Raw genomic sequence first — 23,987 nt, 5'->3', positions numbered from 1 at the left:
TTTGGACCCTTTGGAAGGGTCAGGAGCGAAAATCTCTTCTAAGCTCAATTCCTTCATCTTTCATGATTTCTTGCAACTTCAAGTCACTCCCAGGGGCAATTCCTTCTTGATTTTACCTTATCCCACACTTGACTTAGCAAAACTTTGATAGCAAAAAGAAGTTTTGAGAAAATTTGCTCTGGACCCTTTGGAAGGGTCAGGAGCGAAATTCTCAATCTTGACCAAAAATCTTCATTTTTTTCAACTTGAAACTTTTTTGCAAGGTAGGATTTTATGTTTCATTGTGCTAGGAATAAAGTTTCATGTCCAAGAAAGGCTAAAAATAGGTTACAAGGAATTTCGCTCTGGGCCCTTTGGAGGGGTTTGGAGCGAAATTTCCTTTCCTGGCCAGAAATCTTTATTTTCACAACTTCTAAACATGCCCAAGGATTTCAATATGTTCATTCTTCCTTTCATCATGTCTTGGACACCTCAATTTGACCAAACCAAGCAAGAAATGTCTCTTATAGAGATTTTCGCTCTGGACCCTTTGGAAGGGTCAGGAGCAAAAATCTTCATTTGGGCTAAATCCTTCATTTTTTCAGTTCAAAACAACCACAAGAGGCAAAAGCAAGTTATTCTTCTTCCATCCATGTCAAAAAACTTGACCTCCTTCAATGCAAAATAAGAGCTTTTGGGAATTTTTCTCTGGACCCTTTGGAAGGGTCAGGAGCGAAATTTCCCTTCTTGTCCAAAATTCTTCATTTTCTCATGCTTTCAGATCTTCAAAGGTGACAAGAATGTCCAACCTTCCTTCCAAGATACCCTGCTCATCAAAATTTAGCCAAAGTTAGGGAGAAATGAGCTTTAAGAAGATTTTTGCTCTGGACCCTTTGGAAGGGTCAGGAGCGAAAATCTCATTCCAGACCATATTGCTCACTTTTCAAGTTTCAAACCACCTCATAAGGAAAAGTTAGGTCATTTTCCAAGCTAGGAACAAGGTTGCAAGTCTATCCAAGGCAAGAAATAGGGTTTATGATGAATTTCGCTCTGGACCCTTTGGAAGGGTCAGGAGCGAAATTCTCCTTTAGGCAACAATCTTGCTCTTCAAAATCAATTAACTCTCTCTCCAGACAAGAACACATCAATTCACCCTTAAACATGCCCTGCAAAGCAACACTTAGCCAAAACTGAGAAGAAAAGGAGGTCTACAAGGATTTTCGCTCTGGACCCTTTGGAAGGGTCAGGAGCGAAAATCAAGATTTGAGCTTGATTCTTGACCTTTTGAATTCCAATTCTCTTTGAGAGGCAAACATAGACTTTCCTTCACACATCTCCATCAAGATCCTGCTTTTAACTAAGCAAAAATGAGAGCTTTCAAGAATTTCGCTCTGGACCCTTTGGAAGGGTCAAGAGCGAAATTCACATTCCAGGCCAGATCTTACCTTGGTTTACTTCATTCTCCATCAAACTTGATCAAACTAACTCCCTTGCTTCAGAATCAGGACAAATCTATCACTCAATTGGGTCCAGGCAGGGTTTTACTAGGTTTTCAGGGCCAAAAGAAGGCAAGAAGGAGAGATTTCACTTTGGACCCTTTGGAAGGGTCAGGAGCAAAAATCTTGTCCTTGACTGGCTTTCATCACATCAAAGCTTAAAACTCTCTTTTAAGGCAAAAGATGACAACTTTCTCCATCATGTCTCAAAAGTCAACAATTTTGGTCATACCCTTCTAAAACGCCTCCAATCATCATTAGGTGCATTCGCTTATCATTCACCATTTCGACCTTCCTTTGATCACTGACTCTGCTCAACTGACTCAGACCGGGAAACAAACAGGACTCTGACAAGAAAACCTTCAAACTAGACCTAACCTGACATGAGACCTATTCACCCTATCCCCTGATCTAACCAACTTGACTTTCCCGAAAGGCATGCTTCATTATGGCAAACTTGAGGTTCCAGGCAGACAACTAATCAACTCCCAAAAACAAGACTAGACTTAGCCTGAAAGAAACCCTAAACGAGCTTCCAGAGATTAACCCTAAACTAGCCAGCCCAGACAACCACTCACTCACTCAAAACCCTAAGGGAAAGCAAAACCCTAAGCAAAAGAGGGGGTCCCCAGCCTGATGGGGCGATGTGTGAAATGGTCACAACAGAACCTGAGTTCTTGAAGTCTTTCGACTTCCTTTCGGCTTGCAACACTTCGGGATGGCATGATCAACACTCAAAGATTTAAATGCTCTGACGACTTTTGTGACTTGTGCACCTTCTTTTGTGGAGCTACAAGGGTGCATTTAATGATTTTGGCAGGATTTCCATCAAGAGAGCTACAAGGCCATGCTTGTTGTGGTTACTTATGTCATGCCTACATGCTCTGACTTTGGAATGTCAGACAATCCACCCTTCTCAGGGTATGGCTAGGTTGCTTTCATGTACAGAAAGTTAGGTGCATGCACTTCCCTGCACTCCTAGACTGACATTTCCTTGCACACACAAGGGTCATGATCTCTCTTATGCAACCAATTTTCTATATAAAGGTTGTTAAGCCTCATTGTAAAGGGTTTTCTCCCTGCTGGTTTGAGCTATTCTATGCTCTTTCACTTCTCTTAAAGACTTGTATACTTTTGCATTTCTACAACTGTAAGTTTGGCCATTGGCCTTTGAATGAATTGAAATTATCATTCTTGCCTTCCTTCAACTTATGCATGCTGTTTGTTTCTTTACCTTCATCATAGGTGTATGTTTTGTGGCTCTTCTCTCATATATGCTATGTTAATTTGTTTCTGAGTGTGACTTGTGGGAAATCTTCTCCCCTTTGACATTTAGCAAAATTCTAACCTCCATACATGCATTGGGGTCACTCATGCAACTGAAGTTTGTGCATCTCTTGGGTATTTCAGTTGACTCTTTGTGCCATTTCGGGTGGGCAGAGAAACATCTCTAATCTTGGTGCATCACCTCCTTTTATTTTAAGCATTTCTCTCTTCCCTTTTCCCTTGCAAGCTGTTAGGATAGGCTTAGAAGTAAAATTTGAAGTGTTGAGTTGGTTCAACACCTGCACTTAGTTGAGAAGGAAGTCGGCCTTCTCCGGAGATTCAACCCCCTTGCCCAAGGTCCCACACTTCGGGGTTGTTTCCATGTTTCACGAGGTTGCTGAGTTGATAGCTCAGCAAGGGTGCAAACTTTTGTGACGACAGTAACATAATACCAAAAACCACTAAGAGAAGCAATTGACATAGGGCCACACAAATCAGAGTGAATTAACTCTAGAATATCCTTTTCTCTATTTTCACTACTATAAAAAGCACTCTTAACATTCTTACCTAGAGCACATCTCTTGCAGACACCTTCATGGTTTTGATTCAGCTTTGGAAGACCAACAACTACCTTCTCCATTGAAGACAGAGTCTTGAAATTTAGGTGACCAAATCTCTTATGCCACAGCTCACTTGAGCTTGAAGAATCATGAGCTAATGCCTGAATAGGATGATCTGAAAGCTTGTAAAGACTGTCATGTCAAACACCAATCACACGAGCTGATTGAATGTTGGTGTTCTTCTTCCAAGCAAGAACTTTTCCATCAATAAAAGAAACATGATAACCTTTGTCTTCTAATGCTGAAATAGAAATCAGATTCCTCTTAATACCAGGAACAAAGGGAATGTTGCTCAGAAGAAGAGGAATACCAGAATCCAACTGAAAAGAAGTAGAACCAGCTCCCTTCACAGAATAACATGCATCATCACCAATGATAACTTGAAGATGAGAATCTTTTTCCTTCAAGTTAGAGAGGTGTTCACGATAACTAGTAATATGGCGGGAGGCTCTACTATCAATAAGCCATGTATCACTGTCAATAGGAATATTACTGGAGAGAGAATAAATAAATAAGAACCCCTCTGAATTTTCACTAGACTCTCTATGAGGAGAAATATTTTCAACATTAGTTGTTGCAGCTTGAGGTTTGGGTCTAGAAGGATATTCACTAGTAAAGTGACCAAACTTCTCACATCTGAAGCATTACACTCTAGAGAGGTCCTTTCTTCTCTTAGATTCAGGAGCTGAATCAAAATTTCTATCTTCGTACTTTTTGAAGTTCCCTTTCCTTCCTTTTCTTTTAGACGTATGGGCAGCAAGAACATGATCTTCTTCATGATGAGACTTATGACCAATTCTTCTTGCCTCCAATCTGCATTCCTCTTGAATGCAATCAACTCTCAAACGATCAAACTTGGGTAACTCATTTCTTCCACTAATACCTTGAATGAAAGATTCCCAAGAGTGAGGAAGGCCATTCATGGCCAGCATAACCAAGTCTTTATCCTCAATAGAATCTCCAATAGCATTGAGTTGATCCTTCAATTTTGTAATCTTCATAAAGAAAAAAACAATAGATTCACCTCTAGCCATTTTGATATGAAGGAGTTGACGTCTCAATGCTAGAGCTCTACTAGTATTGTTGAATTCATACAAGCTTTGAAGGCAGTCGAACATTTCTTTGGCTGAATTCAACTTGGATATAACAGGTACAAGATGATCCTTAACAGAATCAATTATAATTTTTTAGCCATGAGATTATTCTTATTCCATTGAGCTTTCTCGGTGTCATCTGAAGGTTCATCTACAACATATTTCACATAGTTAAGAAGATCATTCTCTTCTAGCACAATAAGAATCTTGAATTTCCATGAAGTGTGATTGGCTGCACCATCCAATTTGTCTTCAACTTTGAGTCCATTCACCATGATGGAAAAACTTGAAATAAACAGACTAAAGCTCCAAATAAAGAAAATTTCAAAATTAAGCAATCTGATTCTGGATCTTTTCTTTATACCCGCTCTGATACCGTGTTAAAATAGAACTAGAAAGCTACAAACGCAGATAACAGAAACTAAGAAAACTTAAGAGAACAAGATATACAACAAATTATCTTGGGAAAACCCTCCACTTGAGGGTGAAAAACCCAGCCCGCAAAAGTAATTCCTTTATTGAAAACTTCAGATGATCAATACAAATATTGAAAGCTTCAATTGACTATCACAAGTCTGAATCGCTTTCTTATCAGATACAACTCCTTGACAGAATAATAACTATTGATATACTCCTCTTCTCAAAACATAATGATTACACATATCAATTGTTCTTCATAAAACAATAAATATACTGAAATTCTCAGAATTCAGATATAAAAATAATACTGAAAAGTATCACGATGACAATGAGATGAAGCACACAAACGACTATCTATCAAACTCTGGCAACCTGCTCAATACAAAACAAATATCGCAGTAGTAGAATCTGAGAGTGCATCAATAAGAATAAATAATAATTCTGAAGTGAACATCATATCTTTTGGAATGTCCAAACGTATAGCTATCGTGGGAAGACAAAAGACATCTGCGCCAAAAGAAAACGGTAACACATCTGTCATAACTCATGAAGAAGGCAGACGAAGAGACAAGTATGAACGGAAGAAGACAGGTCATACACCGACAGCGGTCCAGATAGAAAACAATGAACTTCACCGACAACAAGAGGAAGGAAGACGAAAGAACAAGACACGCTTGCCATGCTGGAAGGACGGTTACGAGGAGCTAGCCACGCTGAATAAAAATGGATATGAAATATATTATCAATGCAAGAGGAAGACTCTCTCGCAGCTATATAACTTCAGCAGTGAATCCATCTCCTTGGTGGCACACCAAGGTAGGTAGTCCAACACATCTAATAATGGCAGATTTCTTGAATGATCCTTGCACTGAAATCCAGTTATTGATTTTAGATTTGAAGAGATATTTCTTTAATTATGAAATGAAAATGAATCAAATTTGTACATTGGTGATCTCTATGTGAATTCCCTCCAAGGACTTGTGGTTTTTTGTTCTCCAATTCTAGACCTAGAGGGTTTTCATCCTTAGATTATTATTTGTTAAATTTTAATTATAATTTTCTTTTATAATATTTACTTAAGTCTTCTTTAAGGTTGGAAATTGCTTTTTCCCTTGTATTGAGATTGCATTTGTTGTGTTGGATAGTACCATTTACTGCACTATGTATGGTGGGCGTTGGGTTTTATATTAAGTTTGAAGAAGGGATGTTACAATATTTATATATTAATATATTGTATGTTTGAATTTATAAAATTATATATATTATTATATACTTATTTGATTAAATATATTAATATATATTATATATAGCTAGCCCCAATCCCAGAAACTTGGAGAAACATTGGAAAGAATTCATTTCTATGACCAGCGTTCTTAATCACCATTGTGGATGCCATTCAAAGGGACGTCTCTATACCACTCCAGTACAGTGTTCTTCTTTGTCAGTGCCTGTGAATATTTTTTGTTAATTATATCTATGCTCTTTCCATCTAGATTGATTTAGTCACTTCTTATTTTTGTCAAGTTTCACATTTTGACTATTTTCATGTTTATGGACATTTTTTTCTTTTCTCCACTATGTTCTGTGTAATTTGCATAAAGAGACACTATTCAGTCATTAATTGGAATATAAAACATTAATCAACAGCTTCTGGTTCTTTTATTGCAGAGTCGAAGGAGCAAATTGTTGCACACTTGGCCAATTTTGCATATGATCCGTACAATTATAATTTTCTTCGCAAGGTATTAAAATATATATGTAACATGTGTAAGTTTAAAGTAACTACGTGATTTTACAACTCTGATTTTGAATTTTATATCTCTGCAGCTGAATGTGTTGGACTTGTTCCTTGATTGCCTAACAGAACCAAATGAAAAGCTGGTAGAATTTGGGGTTGGTGGCATATGCAACTCTTGTGCTGGTAACTTAAGATTCATATTTTTTTCTCCCTCAATGAAGCGTATCTGTGTTTTTCAATAGTATTCATGCAAGAGGACATGTAGAGATGGGACAAATGCCTCTATAACAAACATTGTTTTCTGTGTTTGAATGTAAAAGCATGCTCAATGAAGCATGTCTGTGTTTTTCAATATTCATAATTCATGGAAGAGGATGTGTAGAGATGGGACAAATGCCTCTATAACAAACATTGTATTCTGTGTTTGTATGTAAAAGCATGCAACCAAAGAAAACATACTGAAAATTAGGAGTCGGGTGTTGTCTAAGGGTGCATTGCATTAGTTATTTTTTATGCTTGATGGAATATAATAGTTTCACATGCATATTTGGCAAAAAAAGCTTAGAAAATAGACTGGATGTATCTCTAATTAATGTCTGAATTGTTTAATTGTAGATGCAGCAAATGCTGCGGTTATTGTTAAAAATGGTGGTATCCTGCTTATAATATCTTGCCTGTCCAGTCCAGTACAAAATACAGTAAGTAATATTTGCCTTAAAATTTTTCCATTTTATTCTTCATGTCACAATTTGTATCTATACTAGAATTTGAGGAGAAAAACATCTGTCTTTTCCAGTTTCGGTTGCTTCATAGGACAGCTACTCCTGATATTTTTAGTTATTAGAGGATGATTTAAAATTCAAAGATGGTTTGTAAAAGCCTGATTCTTCCTAGATCTTTTAGCTCTAAGATAAGGGTGCATTTGTGTAAGCCATTATTATATTGGTTTGATGCCTGCAGCATTTGACAAAAGAAACAGTGACAAGGTGTCTGGGGATTTTTAAAACAAAAATGTCTCCCTTGTTTGAAAAGTTATGTTAACAAATTTCAAATCGAATATACCAAACTATCATTATAAGTGGGTTTTGGAGAAAATATGTGGAGGGGGCCCATTTGTTTTGTATCCAAATCTTATTAAATTTCTTATTTTGGAGGCTACAGCTTTTTCTCAGCCATTACATTGATATCACATAACTTTACAAGCACCCCTTTGCCCCAACAAAAAAAGGTTATATAACACAGGAAGCTAGTCTATTATTCTGATTATTTCCTTTCATTTGTATCAATGTTTTACGAGGATTATTGAGGGATGAACTTATGATTCTGGATCTGTGTTGTTGGGCCAGCTCAAGGGTTCATTCTTTGCTTGTAATGAAAGCTGTACAAAGGGTTTCCTCGTAAAGATTGAAGTGGTTTATTGACCCTTGGTCCAAGAACTTTTAACCATGAGAGGACTATTTTGTATTTTATTATGGTAGAAGTGGACGTTGAAGGAAAAAGGAGGATGAAGCAAGTGGCTAACAGTCTAGTATTAAATGATCTGCTTTATTTATAACAGAGAATTGTTGAAGTCAAAAGGGATTTCAACCAGTATTGAAGTTGTTATTAGGATGCACTCAAGCAAATTGCATTGTTTTAAGGCACACCATAGATTTGACACTGGAAGCAATGGAAATTCAGGGATATGTATGGCATTGAATGTGTAAATCTAGGATATGCTTGTAGATAGGGACAGTTTTTGTTGGAAGAATTAAAATTGAGTTAGTGAATAATGATGATTATGTTCGTGAATATGAATTTCTCCTTTTTGGTTCATCAAGATAGTATATCACACAAATTGGAGTTTTTATATAGTCTTGACATTAAACTTAAGTAGATAAGTAGGTATAGATCTAGAAATTTGTGCTTCAAATGGAGAACAACAAATTGCCATTCATATTGTTTGAGGGAGGTCACTTTACATCATTTATGGATTTTGTTGCTTCATGCAAAGCATAAACTCTCTAAAATTGAAACCCAATGCTAATGATAGTCTTTTCAAAATTAATTTCTTCCTTTTCCTTGGTTATATGTGAATGATATAGCATCCCTAACTTTTTTCAAAAACTTGCTGGTGACTTGGCAAAAACTTGCTGACTACTCAACAAAAAGTAAAACTGCTAGGGAGTATATAGGAATCGCCTAACTAATTAATTAATTAATCATCAATTATATAATTAGGCTCTTTTTACTTTATTACATAGTTCCACGGAGTTTCTTGATGGGGGAATGTGAGGATGGGTTTCAAGGATTGGGGGACCAAGGGCCTAGATTTTGGGATGGCGGTGGAGCGGCAGTAGGGAGGCAGCGCTGATATACATACAATACTTGAAAAAATAGTCATAAAAAATATGTATAAGAATTACAAATGAAACTCTGGCAAATTAGTAAAGCTTAAATACTACTGAACTTTGAAGTGAACATTAACAATTTAACATTGAACAATGAAAATTCAAAATGTCGAATTTGAAATTTATATTATATTTGAGATTTCTTAATGATTATAATGTGTAAAATGATGTCAAAATAACAAAATGGAGTGAAGTGAGGCCAAGCTCCGCCATACTAATACCAACCCGCCTTGCTTGTGTAACTGTAGCATCCTTATCCATTTGTGTAGGCTCCTCTAGCTGTACATCCCTGCCACCATGCTGCTGAACTCTCTTTGGACAAAAGTGTCTTGCAGTCAATGAAACACAAAGTACTATGTACAACCATAAGCTTCTCTGCTCTCTTAGAGGTAAGTCTGCTCCTTTTAAGAGAGTGGATGAAGCTATAAGTTGACCAATTCCTCTCAGCAGCAAAAGAACTCGTAATCTGAGATAGCAATCAAATGGCTAGAGTGGTAGTCAAAGAATTCTGTCAATGGCAATTGCACCATGAAATTGGGTCGTCTGCAACCAAATGGCTACAGTGGTAGTCAAAGAATTTGCTCCCTGGCAATTGCACCATGAAATTGGGTCGTCTTGTGCTGTAGTTGCCATATCCATCTTGGCTGCCTCAAAATAACCCCTAAGAGGGACAGTTTTTCACTATGAAGTCAGCTTCTACAAATTCATACATATTTTCAATGGCCCTAGATAACTCTGCTTTCACCTCAGCTTCCTATATGGTTGTAACTCTACTAGGCCTTTTCTTGTATCACTTGGGATCCGAAACCTTAGATAGCAATCAAATGGCTAGAGTGGTAGTCAAAGAATTTGGTCCATGACAAATCCAGCATGAAATTGGGCCCTCTTGTGCTGTAGTTGCCATATCCATCTTGGCTGCCTCAAATTAACCTGAGAGGGAAAGTTTTGTGCACCCACTATGAATGATGCCAGCCTCTACAGATTCTTAATATTTTCGATGGTCCTAGATAACTCTACTTTCACTTCAGCATCTTGAATAAACACTTATTGTATAGGAGGAGCTGAACATTTTTTAAAACCTATCATTATTGGAAGTGGAGCTTAAGCAAAATTTCATTTTCACCATATTTTCACATTTAAGAAAAATAACCACAATAACCTTTAAGGAATTATTACCATAACCGGGACAAGATTCTAATATGAAATTAACTTTTCACTTGTAGACAAAAAATATAAATGCATATTTACTTTCACATGCGATTCAAAATATGAAAATAATTAAATATTAATTACCACGAACAAAACAAAAAATTCAAACCTCTCATTCACCTATCTCCATCCATATCAAAAGAGGTAAAATTATAATTACAGCTGGATATGGGTAAAGAAGTAATTACACTTGCTGCAAGAGTCAAAAGTTAAAAGTAAAGTCTGGCTGAGAGAGTGGATGACTGGGAAGCAGAACTGAAAGAATTCTTCGCTCGTGGGGGTCCTGAGCCAACAGAAAAGATTGATTGCTTTCCAAAACCTCCAGAACTAAATTGGGGTAGGAGGATTCCGGTAATTGTCAACTGGGTGGACACTTCAGTTGTTCCTGGTTCTTCCTCCTCTGCCTCAGGCCCATCTTCTCCCTGCTGAGGTTCATCATGGCCGGGTTTGGCTAAAATAGCTTGCTTTTCTTTTTGGTTGTGTTAGAATTTCCTGCTTATTATGGACGTCGTTTGATTATTTCAGATGCTAGCTTTTTTTTTTTGAAGATTATTTCAGACACTAGTTATTAATTAAGGGTTGCAGCCTAGCAATTGATGCTGCAGTACCATTTATAGAGGAAATTGAAGATTGTGTACAATCTATCTAGTATGAGAATGTATGGCATGAATGAGATGTCTTCTAGGCTCAAATAATTGTAGTTGCCATATCTTGTTTGTTAGAGAATGCTAATGTTGTTTGTCAGTTTCCTTATTCCATTCAATTATTTATGAGCAGGTTCTTTCAGCGATTACAAGCCTCTATTATCTTTGCACTCCATCAACAGAAGCAGGTGAGTTTATTTGAATGGTACTCTTTTACCATGGCTATCTAACTTGTACTTTTACATTACCTTTTTAATATTTGTAGTCTTGTTCTTCTTTGAAATCGCAGAGATCTTGACTCCACAAGTTATTGAAGCTATGAGGAAGTATGAAGATGCACAGTCAGTGAACATCAAATTTAGTAATCTAGCAAAGGCTTTCCTGGGTAAACATGTCAAAAGTTAATTGAGCTTCTGAACGTTCTCTGTCAATATTTCCATGCCCCCGTCCCTAGTTAAGTGGCAACATCCCTTTGCTGCCTTATGCTTTTGTTCGTAAGTATATATGCCTGGTGCCATACGGTGCTGTAGTGGATATCCAACTGTATATATACTTTCTTTACGACAGAAGCGAATAAATGTAATTTACATTTATAACTTGATTACAAATGTTAGCCCAAAAAGAAGAATAATTATGCATTCACCATCAAGGTCAGTTAGTACGAACGTTGGATAGGCATAAAGTGCTTTATCCTAAATAATTTTTGTCTCCATTATTTGTAGAGTTCTTGATTTCATCTTTTTTCCCCAACCCTCAATTTTTTAACATTTTTCTGGATAAATTTGAAAACTTCCCCATCCATGGTCAATAGTAAATGCCTGGAAAGATGCATGACCTTGAATCAGGAACCATCATCGTCGTCATTATCCCCAAAGCTTTTGTCAATAGGGTTTCTATTCCTTAAGAATAATCTTGGGAATTGCCTCTGATCTTGTTTATGGTCCACTTAAAGACAGGTTTTGTCTACAGGGTGTATGGTGAGAGGGGTGCTAAGGTCATCATTACAGTCATCACACTGTTATCGCTAGACCATGGCCTGTTAGGCAGTTTATGAAAATATTTATAAAATAAAGGACAAAAATTGCGATTTTTAATTAACTATAAGAAGAAACACTGTTAACCTTAAAATAAGTTATCATTAAGCTTTATCCATACCTAATTCCAGTTGTCAGAATTCTTTTTCTTTTGCTTAATATAAATAATTTTATCTTGGAATTTTGCGTTCTTTTTAAGTTTTTTTTGGCATTAATTTTGTACAAACTCCCGATTCCCTGGTCCAATCAAGGGACAGGAGGCAAGACTACCTTCACCGAACAATAAATACTTTTATGTTGGTTGCTCAAGGTTCTTTTCTCTCTTGGCAGTCTGTGTACCGCCCTCCTTTATTGTTTTTTTTTAATCTTTGTATTGATTCAATAAATTTTTTTTTTTTTCGGGCTCTTTCCATTAAATTTTGAAAGTCCCATTCATTTAAAAATTACTCAAATCGGTTTTATAATTTGGCACTGACGTATAGTATATAATTCTTGTGTTAGCTCTGCCATGCTCTTTGAGCTCTACCTTAAATTTCTTCTTGAATGGTTCTAGTAGTTAATGTATATTTGACGTTCGATACATTATTTTCTTTATGACTAATCTCAATTAAAGTTTTTCATAGCCAGCAAACCTTTTGTTGCTATGCTCACCTTTAACATAATCTTTATGATATATCTGTACCTTGTATCTAGTTCAATAATTTAAAAAAACTACTTTTGTTGACTCCTCTCTGGAGGATGATGTCTCCTCCCGAAATGAGGTTCCCCTTACTGCTGATGAAGCCTTTGCTTATGTTACTGCTGCCGTGGACTCTTCCACCCCTTTGGCTCCAACTTCTGCTCTTCTCTTGGTGATTCTATTATTGTTGCTGTAGAACAACAACAATATGTTATTGTTCTGCAGCAGCAGTCTGGTAGTGACTCTGCGGAGTCCCTCCCGTCTGATTTTTCTTTGAATGTTCCCAATGACAGTGTTGCCCGGACAGTTGTTTGTCGCAGGCAAAAGGAAAAATCTGCCTCCTTTTTCCAACCCCCCTTCTGTCAAGTTTTGGGTGTTTCTCCCCACTCTTGATTTGGGGTGGGTTGTTGCAGGTTTGATAGGTGTTTGGCTGTTTGACTTGTTAAGTTTGGGGTTTGTACCCCTGCTTGGTCTGTTTGCTGCCTTTGGGTTGTTTTAAAAATGGCTATGTAAAGGGTCAGCGCCCTAGTTAATGTTGCTTTTTTAATCAAAAACATTTAAAAAAACAACATTGATTAAAAAACTTCTCTATACCTCCTTAATAGTTATCATGTATTTTTAAAGGCCCCCTTTTAGATAAAGTGATACTAGGTGATCATTATCATGATCTGTGTTAAAATTATATTCATAGTTTAAAAGAAATATAGGTTAATTATAAGTAGTTGTTTCTTTGTATGTTCAATCTTACACAAATTCATAAGTACTTAGTTGCCTTTTGTTTCTTTGCAGATTAGAATCTTATAAGAATGAATTTGTCTCTTTATAAAACTACATTAATAGGTACAATGTATAGTTTAAATGCCTAACTCGTACTGTATCATGTGTAAAACCAAAGCAGTTGGATTGAAGGGGGGAAATTATTTAAGCATTTATTAGAGGTAAAACAACGCACAAATATAAAAAAAATAAGGGTAGTTGTAGGTTATATATCCACCACATAATTGATGTCTTATATATATCATAAGCACACATAATTATATTAAGATGAAAACATAAATATGCAACTAATAAACACACAAACATAAATATATTGTAAACTATGGAAATTGGATGCAAAGTTGCTATAGGTTCTATTGCTATGCTTGATTTGTATATGATCTTTCCTTCGATACCTTTGAGAAACGATGTGAACCTTGGGAAGTGTTCGTGGCAATTCTCCATATGATCTCATCTTGTGCAACAATGCACTTATGCTTAGGATTCAAGTATGAAGGATGCTGAATTGACTTTGACTCAAGAAGAGGAGGGGGGTTTGGTTTGAACAGTCACATGAAATAATGGATGAAGGTTGATTTGTAATGTGGTTCGATTCATGTTAAACTTGGAACTACAAACGTTTTGGTGATATAGGTGTTCTTTTTGGCTACATAGTTACTTGGAACAATGTTTTATATGTTATCTATAGTTGGATTCTTTTGTAGCATTGTTACAATAGGTGTTCTAAATAGTTGCAAGTTAACTTGCAATAGTACCAAGAAAGTTCCAAGTTATTGGAAGACTTCATAGAGTCAATTTATAATGGGTTTAGTGTTTTAGGGGACTTTCTTTTGTCAAAGTCACTTATGCTAAGCATGATATTGCTTGTAGTAATGTTCCAAGTTGGTTGATTGGCTAAGGGAGGTATTATTAGGTGCTTAAGGATGGGGCAACGAGAGTTCTACTTGGTAATTGGTCTCTCAAGGTTGGGGACTATTTACAAGTTAGTGTTTAACTGGAGAAGCATCATTTGCATGTAGTATGGAAGTAGAATCATTAGCAACAAAAGTGAAATTGTTAGAAAGGGCAGAAAAAATAGAAGTGGTTCTAGAATGGAAATCTAATGGACTAGTGGACAAAGTATAAGGGTGTTTGATCCCTTGTCATGGTAGTGGCTATTCTCCTTGCCTTGTGTATATACATGTTTCATTTCTACATATGATCTATCACACGTTGACAACATTTGGGCATTTGGTTCCAAATAGCTTAGTGACAATTCACATTCACTTGTAGTTTGGGCCATTATTCTCCATTCTTGGTGATGGTTTCTTCTTGCTAGTAGATGGTCTCTTTATGTGATTGTGTCTACTATTCCCTTTGTTTTGGGTGGCATTTTATATGCTCTAGTTTGCAATTGTTTTTATCTTGTTAGGTGGTGGTAGACATGGGATGATTGTTATTGGTGTTGAGAGTTTTTTTATACTACGCAAGCTATTTTGGTGCCATTATTCTAGTTATGTGATCATTCATATTCAACATCAATTGTTCAACCTTGGATGGGTAGCAACTCTTCACTTCCCTAGCAACATGTAAGCCTTTAGAGGATATTAAGTAAGAGTACTGAGGGATTTAGAGGCATTTATTTTGATGAAGATAGAGGGGTGTGATTAGAGATCTTTTAGAGAACAATGAATTGGAGTAGAGGATCACTTTGTTTGTAATGGTTGTTTGGGACAATGCTCATATTTAACCTTGATTGTTCCACAACATGGTAGAACTAACTTTCATTTTGCAAGTAGGAAAGCTAAATGAATTTGTAAGGTGGCACTTAAATAAGCCATTATGGTGTACACCATTTACATTTAATTCCCTTATTGAGGAATTATTCAGGCGTGAACTTATTTAGGTGTTGCATAATGGACCATGTGTAGTCAATGCAACTATGAATGCCATCATATGGAGGATAGAGTCTATCAATTACAACATGTGAGTTAGAGCAAGAAGCCATTGCGGAATACATCGAGGAGGTTATTGTTTATGTATTTAGGTAGTTGTGTGAATTCTTTTAGAGGCTGCATGAACTTCATTTGTATGGAGAGTGGAGTGTTTATTGGTTGTGTCTAAGCTTCTGATAGTTGTTATTTAGTAGTAACCTTATTGCATGTGTCATTTTCAAGGCAATGTGCATACATGTATTGTAAGTCGCACAAGACAAATGCAAAGCTACTCTAATTTGTGGATGAGGGGCATGAAAAATAAAAGTTTACCCTTCCTATATTTTTATTCACTTTAATGTGTGTCTTTAGGTGTAGCTTGTGTTATAATTGTGTGCGCTTATTTTCTATATATTGAGTAGTATTCACATGCTTTCTTTAGGTTGAACATGCATATGCTTGTTCTTGTCCATTTGGGCTTGTTGGTAGAATATTTCTCAACTAACTTTATTTGTTAATGTTTCAGAATGTGACATAACTACTATGGATAATAGATCAACTAGTATTAGATTGGTTTCCTTGTAATTGGAGGTAAATGGTTTCATAGAATTATTTTTTTGTGTTTGTGGATTGCTAACAATCTTGAAGTGAAAAATTGTGGCTTGTAGAGGATAGCCATGGGAAAAACAAAAGTGCATAATAAAATAGTTGGAAGGAGAGAACTTTTATTTTTTTCAAATTAATATCAACTTAATATCATAAGCATATCCATTGCACATTATCATAAGAAGTATAAGAATAGTATAACAATGAACTTTTACTTTTTCAACTTAATACCATAAGCATATCCATTGCACATTATCATTGACATAAGATCTAACTATTGTGCAACACAAATAGAACATGCGATATACATGGAAACCTTTACAAGAGAAAACTATGACAAATTACTTGCTTAGATAATAATCTCTTAGAAATCCCCATCCCCGAACCCCTGAGTACAAGGGACAACTCCGTCCCTAGACTGCCTACATGTCCGTTTCGGCACGGGATCAAGGCGTAAAGTATGTAGTTCTGGTTTCTAACTATGGTTTAATGTAAACTGTTTGGTCGGTACGCAACCCTTTTTAGGGTCAATGTCCCAGACAGTTTCTCTGCGGTTGCTACCCACGATGGTAGCTCTATAAAAAAAAAGGCTCAAGATGGCCTTTTTCTTGTGGCCTAAACAACTAAGTCCTATTTCCTATTAAATACGCCACCCTTAATCCGTTATCATCCACTGAAATCATCAAGATAAAATAAATTTTCAAGATTTTCACATACATCCAAACCCTAATGGGGTTATCTAAAGTTCAACTGATTGGATGTAAATTCATTTAAAAATTAATCTTTTTAGATTATCGATCCAAGGGGGATTACCCACCCCTTGGATTTTAACTTCCAAATGACCCTTATTTCTCCCCGACGATTTAGAGGGACGATGCCACATACGCTGTTATTGCAACTTTATTAGGCGTTAAGTGCAGTAGTTCAACACGACAACATTACCCGTAAGTGTGACCTAGAGGCACCATAGATACCGAACGTCGCTAATTTTTGTTTCAACTCCTCTTGTTTAGTTTTCTAACTAGGAATTTAACTTTGAATTCATGAATCTTAAATGAAGCAATATACCAATACAATTATGAAAAAAAAACTATTATATACAAGGAATTATCGCTTGAATTTAAAAACTATAGTATGAATTTTACGTAATTGAAAGGAACATAAACAAATCGACTACTTGGAATAGTATTTTCTCCTAAGGAAAGTTATGATAATAAAAAATTCGAAAACTTGAATTAAATACATGAAATTACTAATTGCTTGGAAACCATGATACTTTCAAATATAACTTATGAAAATGATTTGAATTACTTGCAAGATATAATTATTTTGGGACAAACCATTACACAATAAGTATAAATCCTAGTATTGATTTGCTTGAAAGAAAATTAAATGATTGAATAGAAAGAATTTGGAAATGAATTTTAACACCTACTTGTTTGAAGTGAAAAGTACTTAATAATAATCCCAACTAATTCTTCCATATGAAGTAATACAAATTTCATCTACAAATGATAACACTACTTTTAAATGTGAATCTTAATACTTGAAAGGTACTAAATTGCTTGAAACAGGATTTAAATTATCAAATAATTATACTTTGGAAATGAATTTAATACTCACTTGTTGAAGGGAAAAGGAAACAACTATTCAACAATAAGCTTCAAACTATCCACATTATTCTTAGTTACTAATTGGTTGAAAAAGAGATTTGACAAGAGTGTAAACACTTGCTAGGTAACCAAGTAAATAATACTAAGTCTCCTAATAAAACAATTCTAATCAATAAACTTCTAGTTGCTTTTGAACTAATACCTTTGCAAGATTATAAAGTGATAACTAATTACTCCTTCCACTTGAAGTAACGTTAACTTTATCGTTGGATACATTCTAAAAATAATAGCTTTATCAATTTCAAATACTTCAAAGGGGGCTAATGTTTGCTCCTTAAACTACTCTCAATTAGAATTGTTATTAAATTTTCTAAGTGATCACGGAATAGGTTTCTTGAAACTCATTTGCTAAAACAATTTCAGTTTTGAATAAACTCTCCTTGCATTCTAATTAATAAGGGCTTCCAACAGAGTTAGAAATTGAATCTTCCTTGGGATCTTGGGTCCAACCGCTCGACTTTGAAGGTATCCCCTTTAGATGTCGAAAGTGCTTTCAAACTGGACATGTTGCTGCACGGTGTGAAAAAGATAAAAAGAAAAAAAGATCTGCTACTTGGTGGAAGGGTGCATCCTCTGAACATTATTTTGTTAAAAAGAAAAGCTTCTCCCAGGTGGTGGCATAGGTTCCTCAACCCGATGAGCCTCTTGTTGTTGCCTTTGTTCCTCAGGAATGTGTGGATGCTTGTGGTGGTACCTCGACTGATTGTTTGAAAAATGTTGGATCTTCTTCTTCAATGGATGACTCTCTCGTGTCCGAGATTGCTGTTGGATCTTCTGCTGTCCCTGCCTCTCTGGATGCTGGCTCTATTCCTCCTGATGTTGGGAGGCCCTCTATTCTGGATCCTTCCTCTTGGCAAAAGGCTACTGCTAGGGTTGAGGAGGGATGGATCACTGTTAAAAGTAAAAAATCTAAATTGTCCCAGTCCTCTTTTGATATGACCCTTCGATCCCACAAGGGTAGGACAAATTCTTGATCCTTCCTGGTTGGGTTAGGGCTGCTGGTTTTTTTTGCAGCCTGTTGGTTTTTGGTGGGGGTATTTGTTGTTCCCCTTCTTTTGGTTGGCTGTGCCGAGTCTCTTTTGTGTTTTGTTTCTTTGAGTGGACTTTCAAGCTTATCTTTCGGTTCGGGTTGCAGGTCCTTCTAAAACCTGTCTTGTAAAGGGTTTCTGGTCCCTTAAAAACTTGTTTTTCCTTAATAAAAAACTATGCAATTTACCTCTAATTTTATTGTTAATTAAATTTATCCTTACTAATTACTTGTATTATTAAATGTAACTTTTCCTTTTTACTAGTCTTATGTTTCTTTTAGCTAGAAGGTAAATGATTTTAACTATTAGAAGAAGTGACTATTCACAATGCCTTATATACTCATATCTTGGAATCTAATAAAGAAACAAATCAAATAATCAACCTTTCGAATTGAGGAAAAACTTTGTCTAACATTAACTCATATTGCTGAAATACCTAAAAGGGTTACTATGAATCTAAACACATCTACTTGTTAGGTAAATTCCTTTACCATTTTATACTTGTACAAATTGAAATATACAAAAGTTAGTTTTGAAATCCAATAATTAAAGAACTTGAATATTTGAAATGTATTGAATGTCTTGAGGGAACCCACTTACTATTAGGATTTATTTATTTGATGAAAAGATCCAAAACTATGGAATAAGTGTATCATTGGTGCAATAACATTTTCCTTTGCTTTGTTTTTCCTAAGTCAAACTAATTTGTTTAATAAGGAGATTTAACTATTATATCTACATCCTAAGAAGGATTAATTCAAGATGATAGATCTCTTAATGCTCGATTATCTATTGAAATTCTCAAGTGTTAATTGACCCTTTTGCCTTTTGCAATATTTATCTTTTCAAAACCCAAGGGACTCTTTTCCCATCATTGAGGAGATACTAACTCTTTAGAATTTAAAAAGAGTTAAAATTTGCAACTTAATTTTTCATAATTAAAACTCCAATAAGGTATCCATTAATATGGGTTAGACCCTTTTCGCTTAAATTTTCTTTCAATATATTAATAATCTAATTCTTAAAACTAGAGATGATATTTTAAACACATTTCTATTAATTTTAATAAGGTTAGATTATAAATAGGTCTCATTAATCCTTTTTAAATAGATATATCAATAAATAAAACCGTTTTTCATTAAATAGACCTCAATAAATAAATCCATCACTAAATTTGATTAATTTTCAATTATTAAAATTTATAATTATAAACTAATCATAAATGATTTTTTTTATCACCAAGTGCATAATTAAATTTCAAAGAACTATAAGCTTATTAATTTTAATCATTCAAAATAACTTTCAATATTCTAAAACATTTTTAATTTTAAATTAAACACATAAAATTTAATTACAAACTCTAAAATATAATTCAATTTTAATAAAACAATTCCTAACTTAAAATATATATATGTTTTTTGTTTTTTTTAAAATAATTGACTCAAAATCTTTTAATAATATAATAATAAATTTAAATCTACAAACAAATTTAGAACATAAATTTAATATGATTTTAAATAAATTTGATATATATGTTTATATAATATATATTTGAAGGGAAATTTACTAATTTATTAATCAATACAAGATTTACTTTTTTTTTAAAAATTCATAGGGAATAATAGTTTTTTTCCTAAAAATCCAAAGAGATAATATGTTTCTAAAAAGTACAGAGATGAATTTTTTTTCTTTTGTAATGCACAAAGATGAATGTTTTCCTAAAATCCACATATGACTATTTTCCTAAAATCCACAGAGATGGGTATTTATCTAACATACACAAAGATGAATATATTTCTATTTTTGTTTTCTTTATTCTGATTTTATATTACTTTGGCAATCGATTTATTTTTGTTCAAGTTATTCTAATATATATATTCCATTCTTAAAAAAAACTAATTTTTTTTGTAAAATAAAGAAAGTTGATTGAGGAAAAGATTTCAGATTAAACAATATTCGAATTTGTATATGCATATTTTTATAGAAATCTATTAACCAATTTATTTCCTACATGCAGAATAAAAAAAAAAAAATTATTTTCCTTTTTTTGGATAGAAAAGCAATTTATTACATGTATTTGATTAAATCAATTAACAAAAAATGAAAAAAGATTTCCTTGCAAAAATCTGAAATGGATAAAAAAGATTTCTTTCAAAAAAATAAAATTAAAATATAAACTTTCTTATGTGCAAAATTTTGAAAGAGACGAGAAGGAGATTTTCTTTGAAAAGAAAAAGCAAGCAATGAATGTGCAAGAGGGGAACCTGGATTTGAATGAAGAACCTTGCTGGCCTCCTTCAATTCCTCCTTGAAGCTTGGTAATTATCTTCTCCAAAATCCTGCAACACATCTACAAAATTTCTCCTACAACTAACATGGTATTGATGTTGGCAATATTGCATTATAACATACAATGAAAGATTGTTGGCATTTCATAAGGATATTGAGAAGGTTGTTGATGATTATGGATATAACTGATTAAAGACGTTTACTATCTTGATATTATTTGTAGACACCCAAAATTGTCCAGCCTAATTAAATAAATATTTTATTTATTTAATTATCTAAGCCTAATTCTTCTATTGATTAAATAAATATTTATTTATTTAATTAATTCATTTATCCTCTTCTAGCCTTATCTCTCATTTAAATAAATACATTTATTTATTTAAATTATCCTTCTCCTAAATTAAATAAATATTTTTAATTTATTTAATTATCCTACTTCTTCTATTAATTAAATAAATCTTTATTTATTTAATTAATTCATTAGCTTTTTCTACACATGACACATGTCATTCATCTCTTAATTCCTACACTACCTACCTCTTTCATTATTTTATTATTTCTTCTACCTACCCTCTAATCCTAGCCGACCTCCTTTTTTACACCTCTCAATCTTATCCCTCCATTTCATATTGTGTCTTCTATTTAAGGAGATGCCTTCTTCATTATCAAACCCTAATGACCTAATGACTAATCTTAAGGACTTGACTACACTACGATCCTACTTGCAACCACATTCCGTTCTTTGTTGAGCTCTTGTGCACATAAAAATCTGAGAGCAAATATATCAAGCAAGATCAATGGAGATAGGAAGAATGGAGATCAAAACCCTATTGGGCATGTGATGGTATAATCTTTCTGATTTTGTTTTATTTACATTGTCTAAGGTAATCTTCATATGTTATGGTAGATCTTTGTTGTTGTTAGGTTAGGGTTTTTGTGGTTGAATTCATTTAGCCTTTCAATCTTGTTATTATTGTATCCATTTTCACCATATACATTTTGGCACGCCCGGTGGGACATGGATTTTTCTTAGATCTATGTTTTTTTTTTTCAGATTTTTCTAACCCTATATTGCTATTTTGTAAAACAATTTGGAGAATAACCTTGTGCAGCTAGGGTTTTGGACACAAAATCAAGATCTTGGAGAGATTCGATCATATCTCATAAACGGCTTGGAAATTGTGCACCAATTTTTTTTTTCAAGTTGAAGAAAGCATCAGGAGCTCTCAATCCAAAATTCAGAATTTTTGAAGCACATTTTCATTTTCTATGAATTTTTTATGATTTTTCATAAAAAATTAATTTTGAGAGCAAATGAGAGAATTTTACGGATTTTATTACATTTTTGGAAATATTTCATAATTATACACAGGATCTGTTCTTTGTGATTTTAATTTTGATGCGAAATATTTCCATAAAAGTCAGATCTTTAAAAATTAGGGTTTTTCTTTATTTTGATCAGATCTCACAAACGGATTCTAATTTTGACATAAAATTTTTTGTGCAGGTCAGGAAAAGTATCAGAAAGATCCAGTAAAAATTTCAGATTTTTTGGATCGATTTTGCATTTTATATGAATTTTTTATGATTTTTCATAAAAAATTAATTGTGAGAGAAAATTAGCGAATTTTTTGGATTTTCTTACATTTTTGGAAATCTCTTAGAATTATACATAGGATCTGTTCTTTGTGATTTTAAATTTGATGCAAAATCATTCCTAAAAAATTAGATCTTTGAAAATTAGGGTTTTGCATTATTTTACTCATATCTCACAAACTGCTTGGATTTGTTGCAGGAAATTTTTTGTGCAAGTTTGGAAGACCATCAAGACTCTTCAGCAAAAATTTTAGATTTTTTGGATTGATTTTGCATTTTATATGAATTTTTTATGATTTTTCATAAAAAATTAATTTTTGGAGCAAATTAGCAAATTTTTTGGATTTTCTTATATTTCTGGAAATCTCTTGAAATTTTACAGGTGGTCTTTTTTTATGATGAATCAGATCTTTGAATTGGTCAACAAAACGCATTATTGAAGGCCCCTATTTCACAAAGTCTTTTGGATCTAAAATTTACCTAACTTGTGTGCTTGTAGGAAGGGGTGATCATTTGAAACAATCCAAACTACTAACAAATCTTTGTTGCAGGTCCTTGGCAAGGGTTTTTAGATTTTTATTGTGTGCTTTGTTTTCATAGACTAGCAAACACTTCCATTGGTGCACTAAAATTGAATCATTGTCTTTTGTGTCTTGAGCAATAGGCTCTTTTTGTTTAATCTTTAGAGGGCCTGTCTTCCCGTGTGGTCATTAGGACTACTAGTGAGAAGAGAATGACCCAAGTGGTAGCGAGGAAAACCTACCTCTTCCGAACCACTATAATCAAATGTATTCATGGTGAAAACTATGAATAACGTGTGCTGATTAGTTCATACCGACACTATGTCTCCCCATAAACCCGTTTGATCAAATTTATTTGATCATTTGTAGGACGTAACCCCTACCGGCTGGGAGCCTTCTGTATTTACAGAGCTGAAAGTGCCGCATGTATGGCCACACGAGCGGATGCCCTTACTAGCACCTTTTTGTTTTAGAAGCCCAAATCCTTCTAGTTGTTGGGGCAGGAGGTTGGACCTCTGGTAGTGGCCCACACACATACGGTTCTTAGTAGAGATACAAAGTTCGCCATGGAGAGTTTTCATGGGGACTGATGCTTGGCTGACCCGAGAAGTGAGTGCCGAGGGTGGAGCCAGTGAGGTCAAGCATCTAAGTATCCGCTCTGAATAGCGTAGCCTCGGGGGTAAAACCCCATGTGGGATCAACAACTATTGTCTTGGCCAGCCATAATAATTGTGCTTGACTTATGTTAAACATTCAAACAATCAAGACCAAACAACAAAACATTGTGTCTTTTGTGTCTTCAAGTGTATGCAAAACAATTTTACATCAAACAACACACTTTTCTTGGAGTCATTTTGGAGTCTAAACACTTGCAAACACTGAGTCCTCATCAACATTATGTCCTCTTGTCACGAAAAATAGTCAAACATTCAGATTTGGTCACAATTTCACAAATTGGAAAAATTTTACAGTCCAGCAAACAAGAGAAATCAGTTTCGGAATACTTGAGCTTCCT

General features: G+C 34.5%; 1 protein-coding gene across 2 annotated transcripts in view; it reads left to right on the top strand.

Moving 5' to 3' along the window:
• The window catches only part of LOC131049907 (uncharacterized), an 88,015-nt gene extending 76,423 nt beyond the window's left edge, over positions 1 to 11,592 (top strand). Inside the window, exons 4-8 of one of the 2 annotated variants that reach the window (XM_057983990.2) lie at positions 6,544 to 6,617; positions 6,703 to 6,796; positions 7,229 to 7,311; positions 10,990 to 11,044; positions 11,122 to 11,592. In XM_057983990.2, the coding sequence (XP_057839973.2) occupies positions 6,544 to 6,617; positions 6,703 to 6,796; positions 7,229 to 7,311; positions 10,990 to 11,044; positions 11,122 to 11,261 (446 nt within the window). In that variant the 3' untranslated portion in view covers positions 11,262 to 11,592. The remainder of the gene's footprint in view (positions 1 to 6,543; positions 6,618 to 6,702; positions 6,797 to 7,228; positions 7,312 to 10,989; positions 11,045 to 11,121) is intronic. The other variant, XM_059216444.1, reaches the window with a different exon arrangement.
• The last annotated feature ends 12,395 nt before the right edge of the window (positions 11,593 to 23,987 follow it).

Source organism: Cryptomeria japonica, chromosome 2 (genome assembly GCF_030272615.1).
Source record: "Cryptomeria japonica chromosome 2, Sugi_1.0, whole genome shotgun sequence".
In the NCBI taxonomy this organism is placed as follows: Eukaryota; Viridiplantae; Streptophyta; class Pinopsida; order Cupressales; family Cupressaceae; genus Cryptomeria; species Cryptomeria japonica.
The sequence above is the reverse complement of the archived record's forward strand: the minus strand, read 5'-3'. Positions and strand labels throughout refer to the sequence as shown.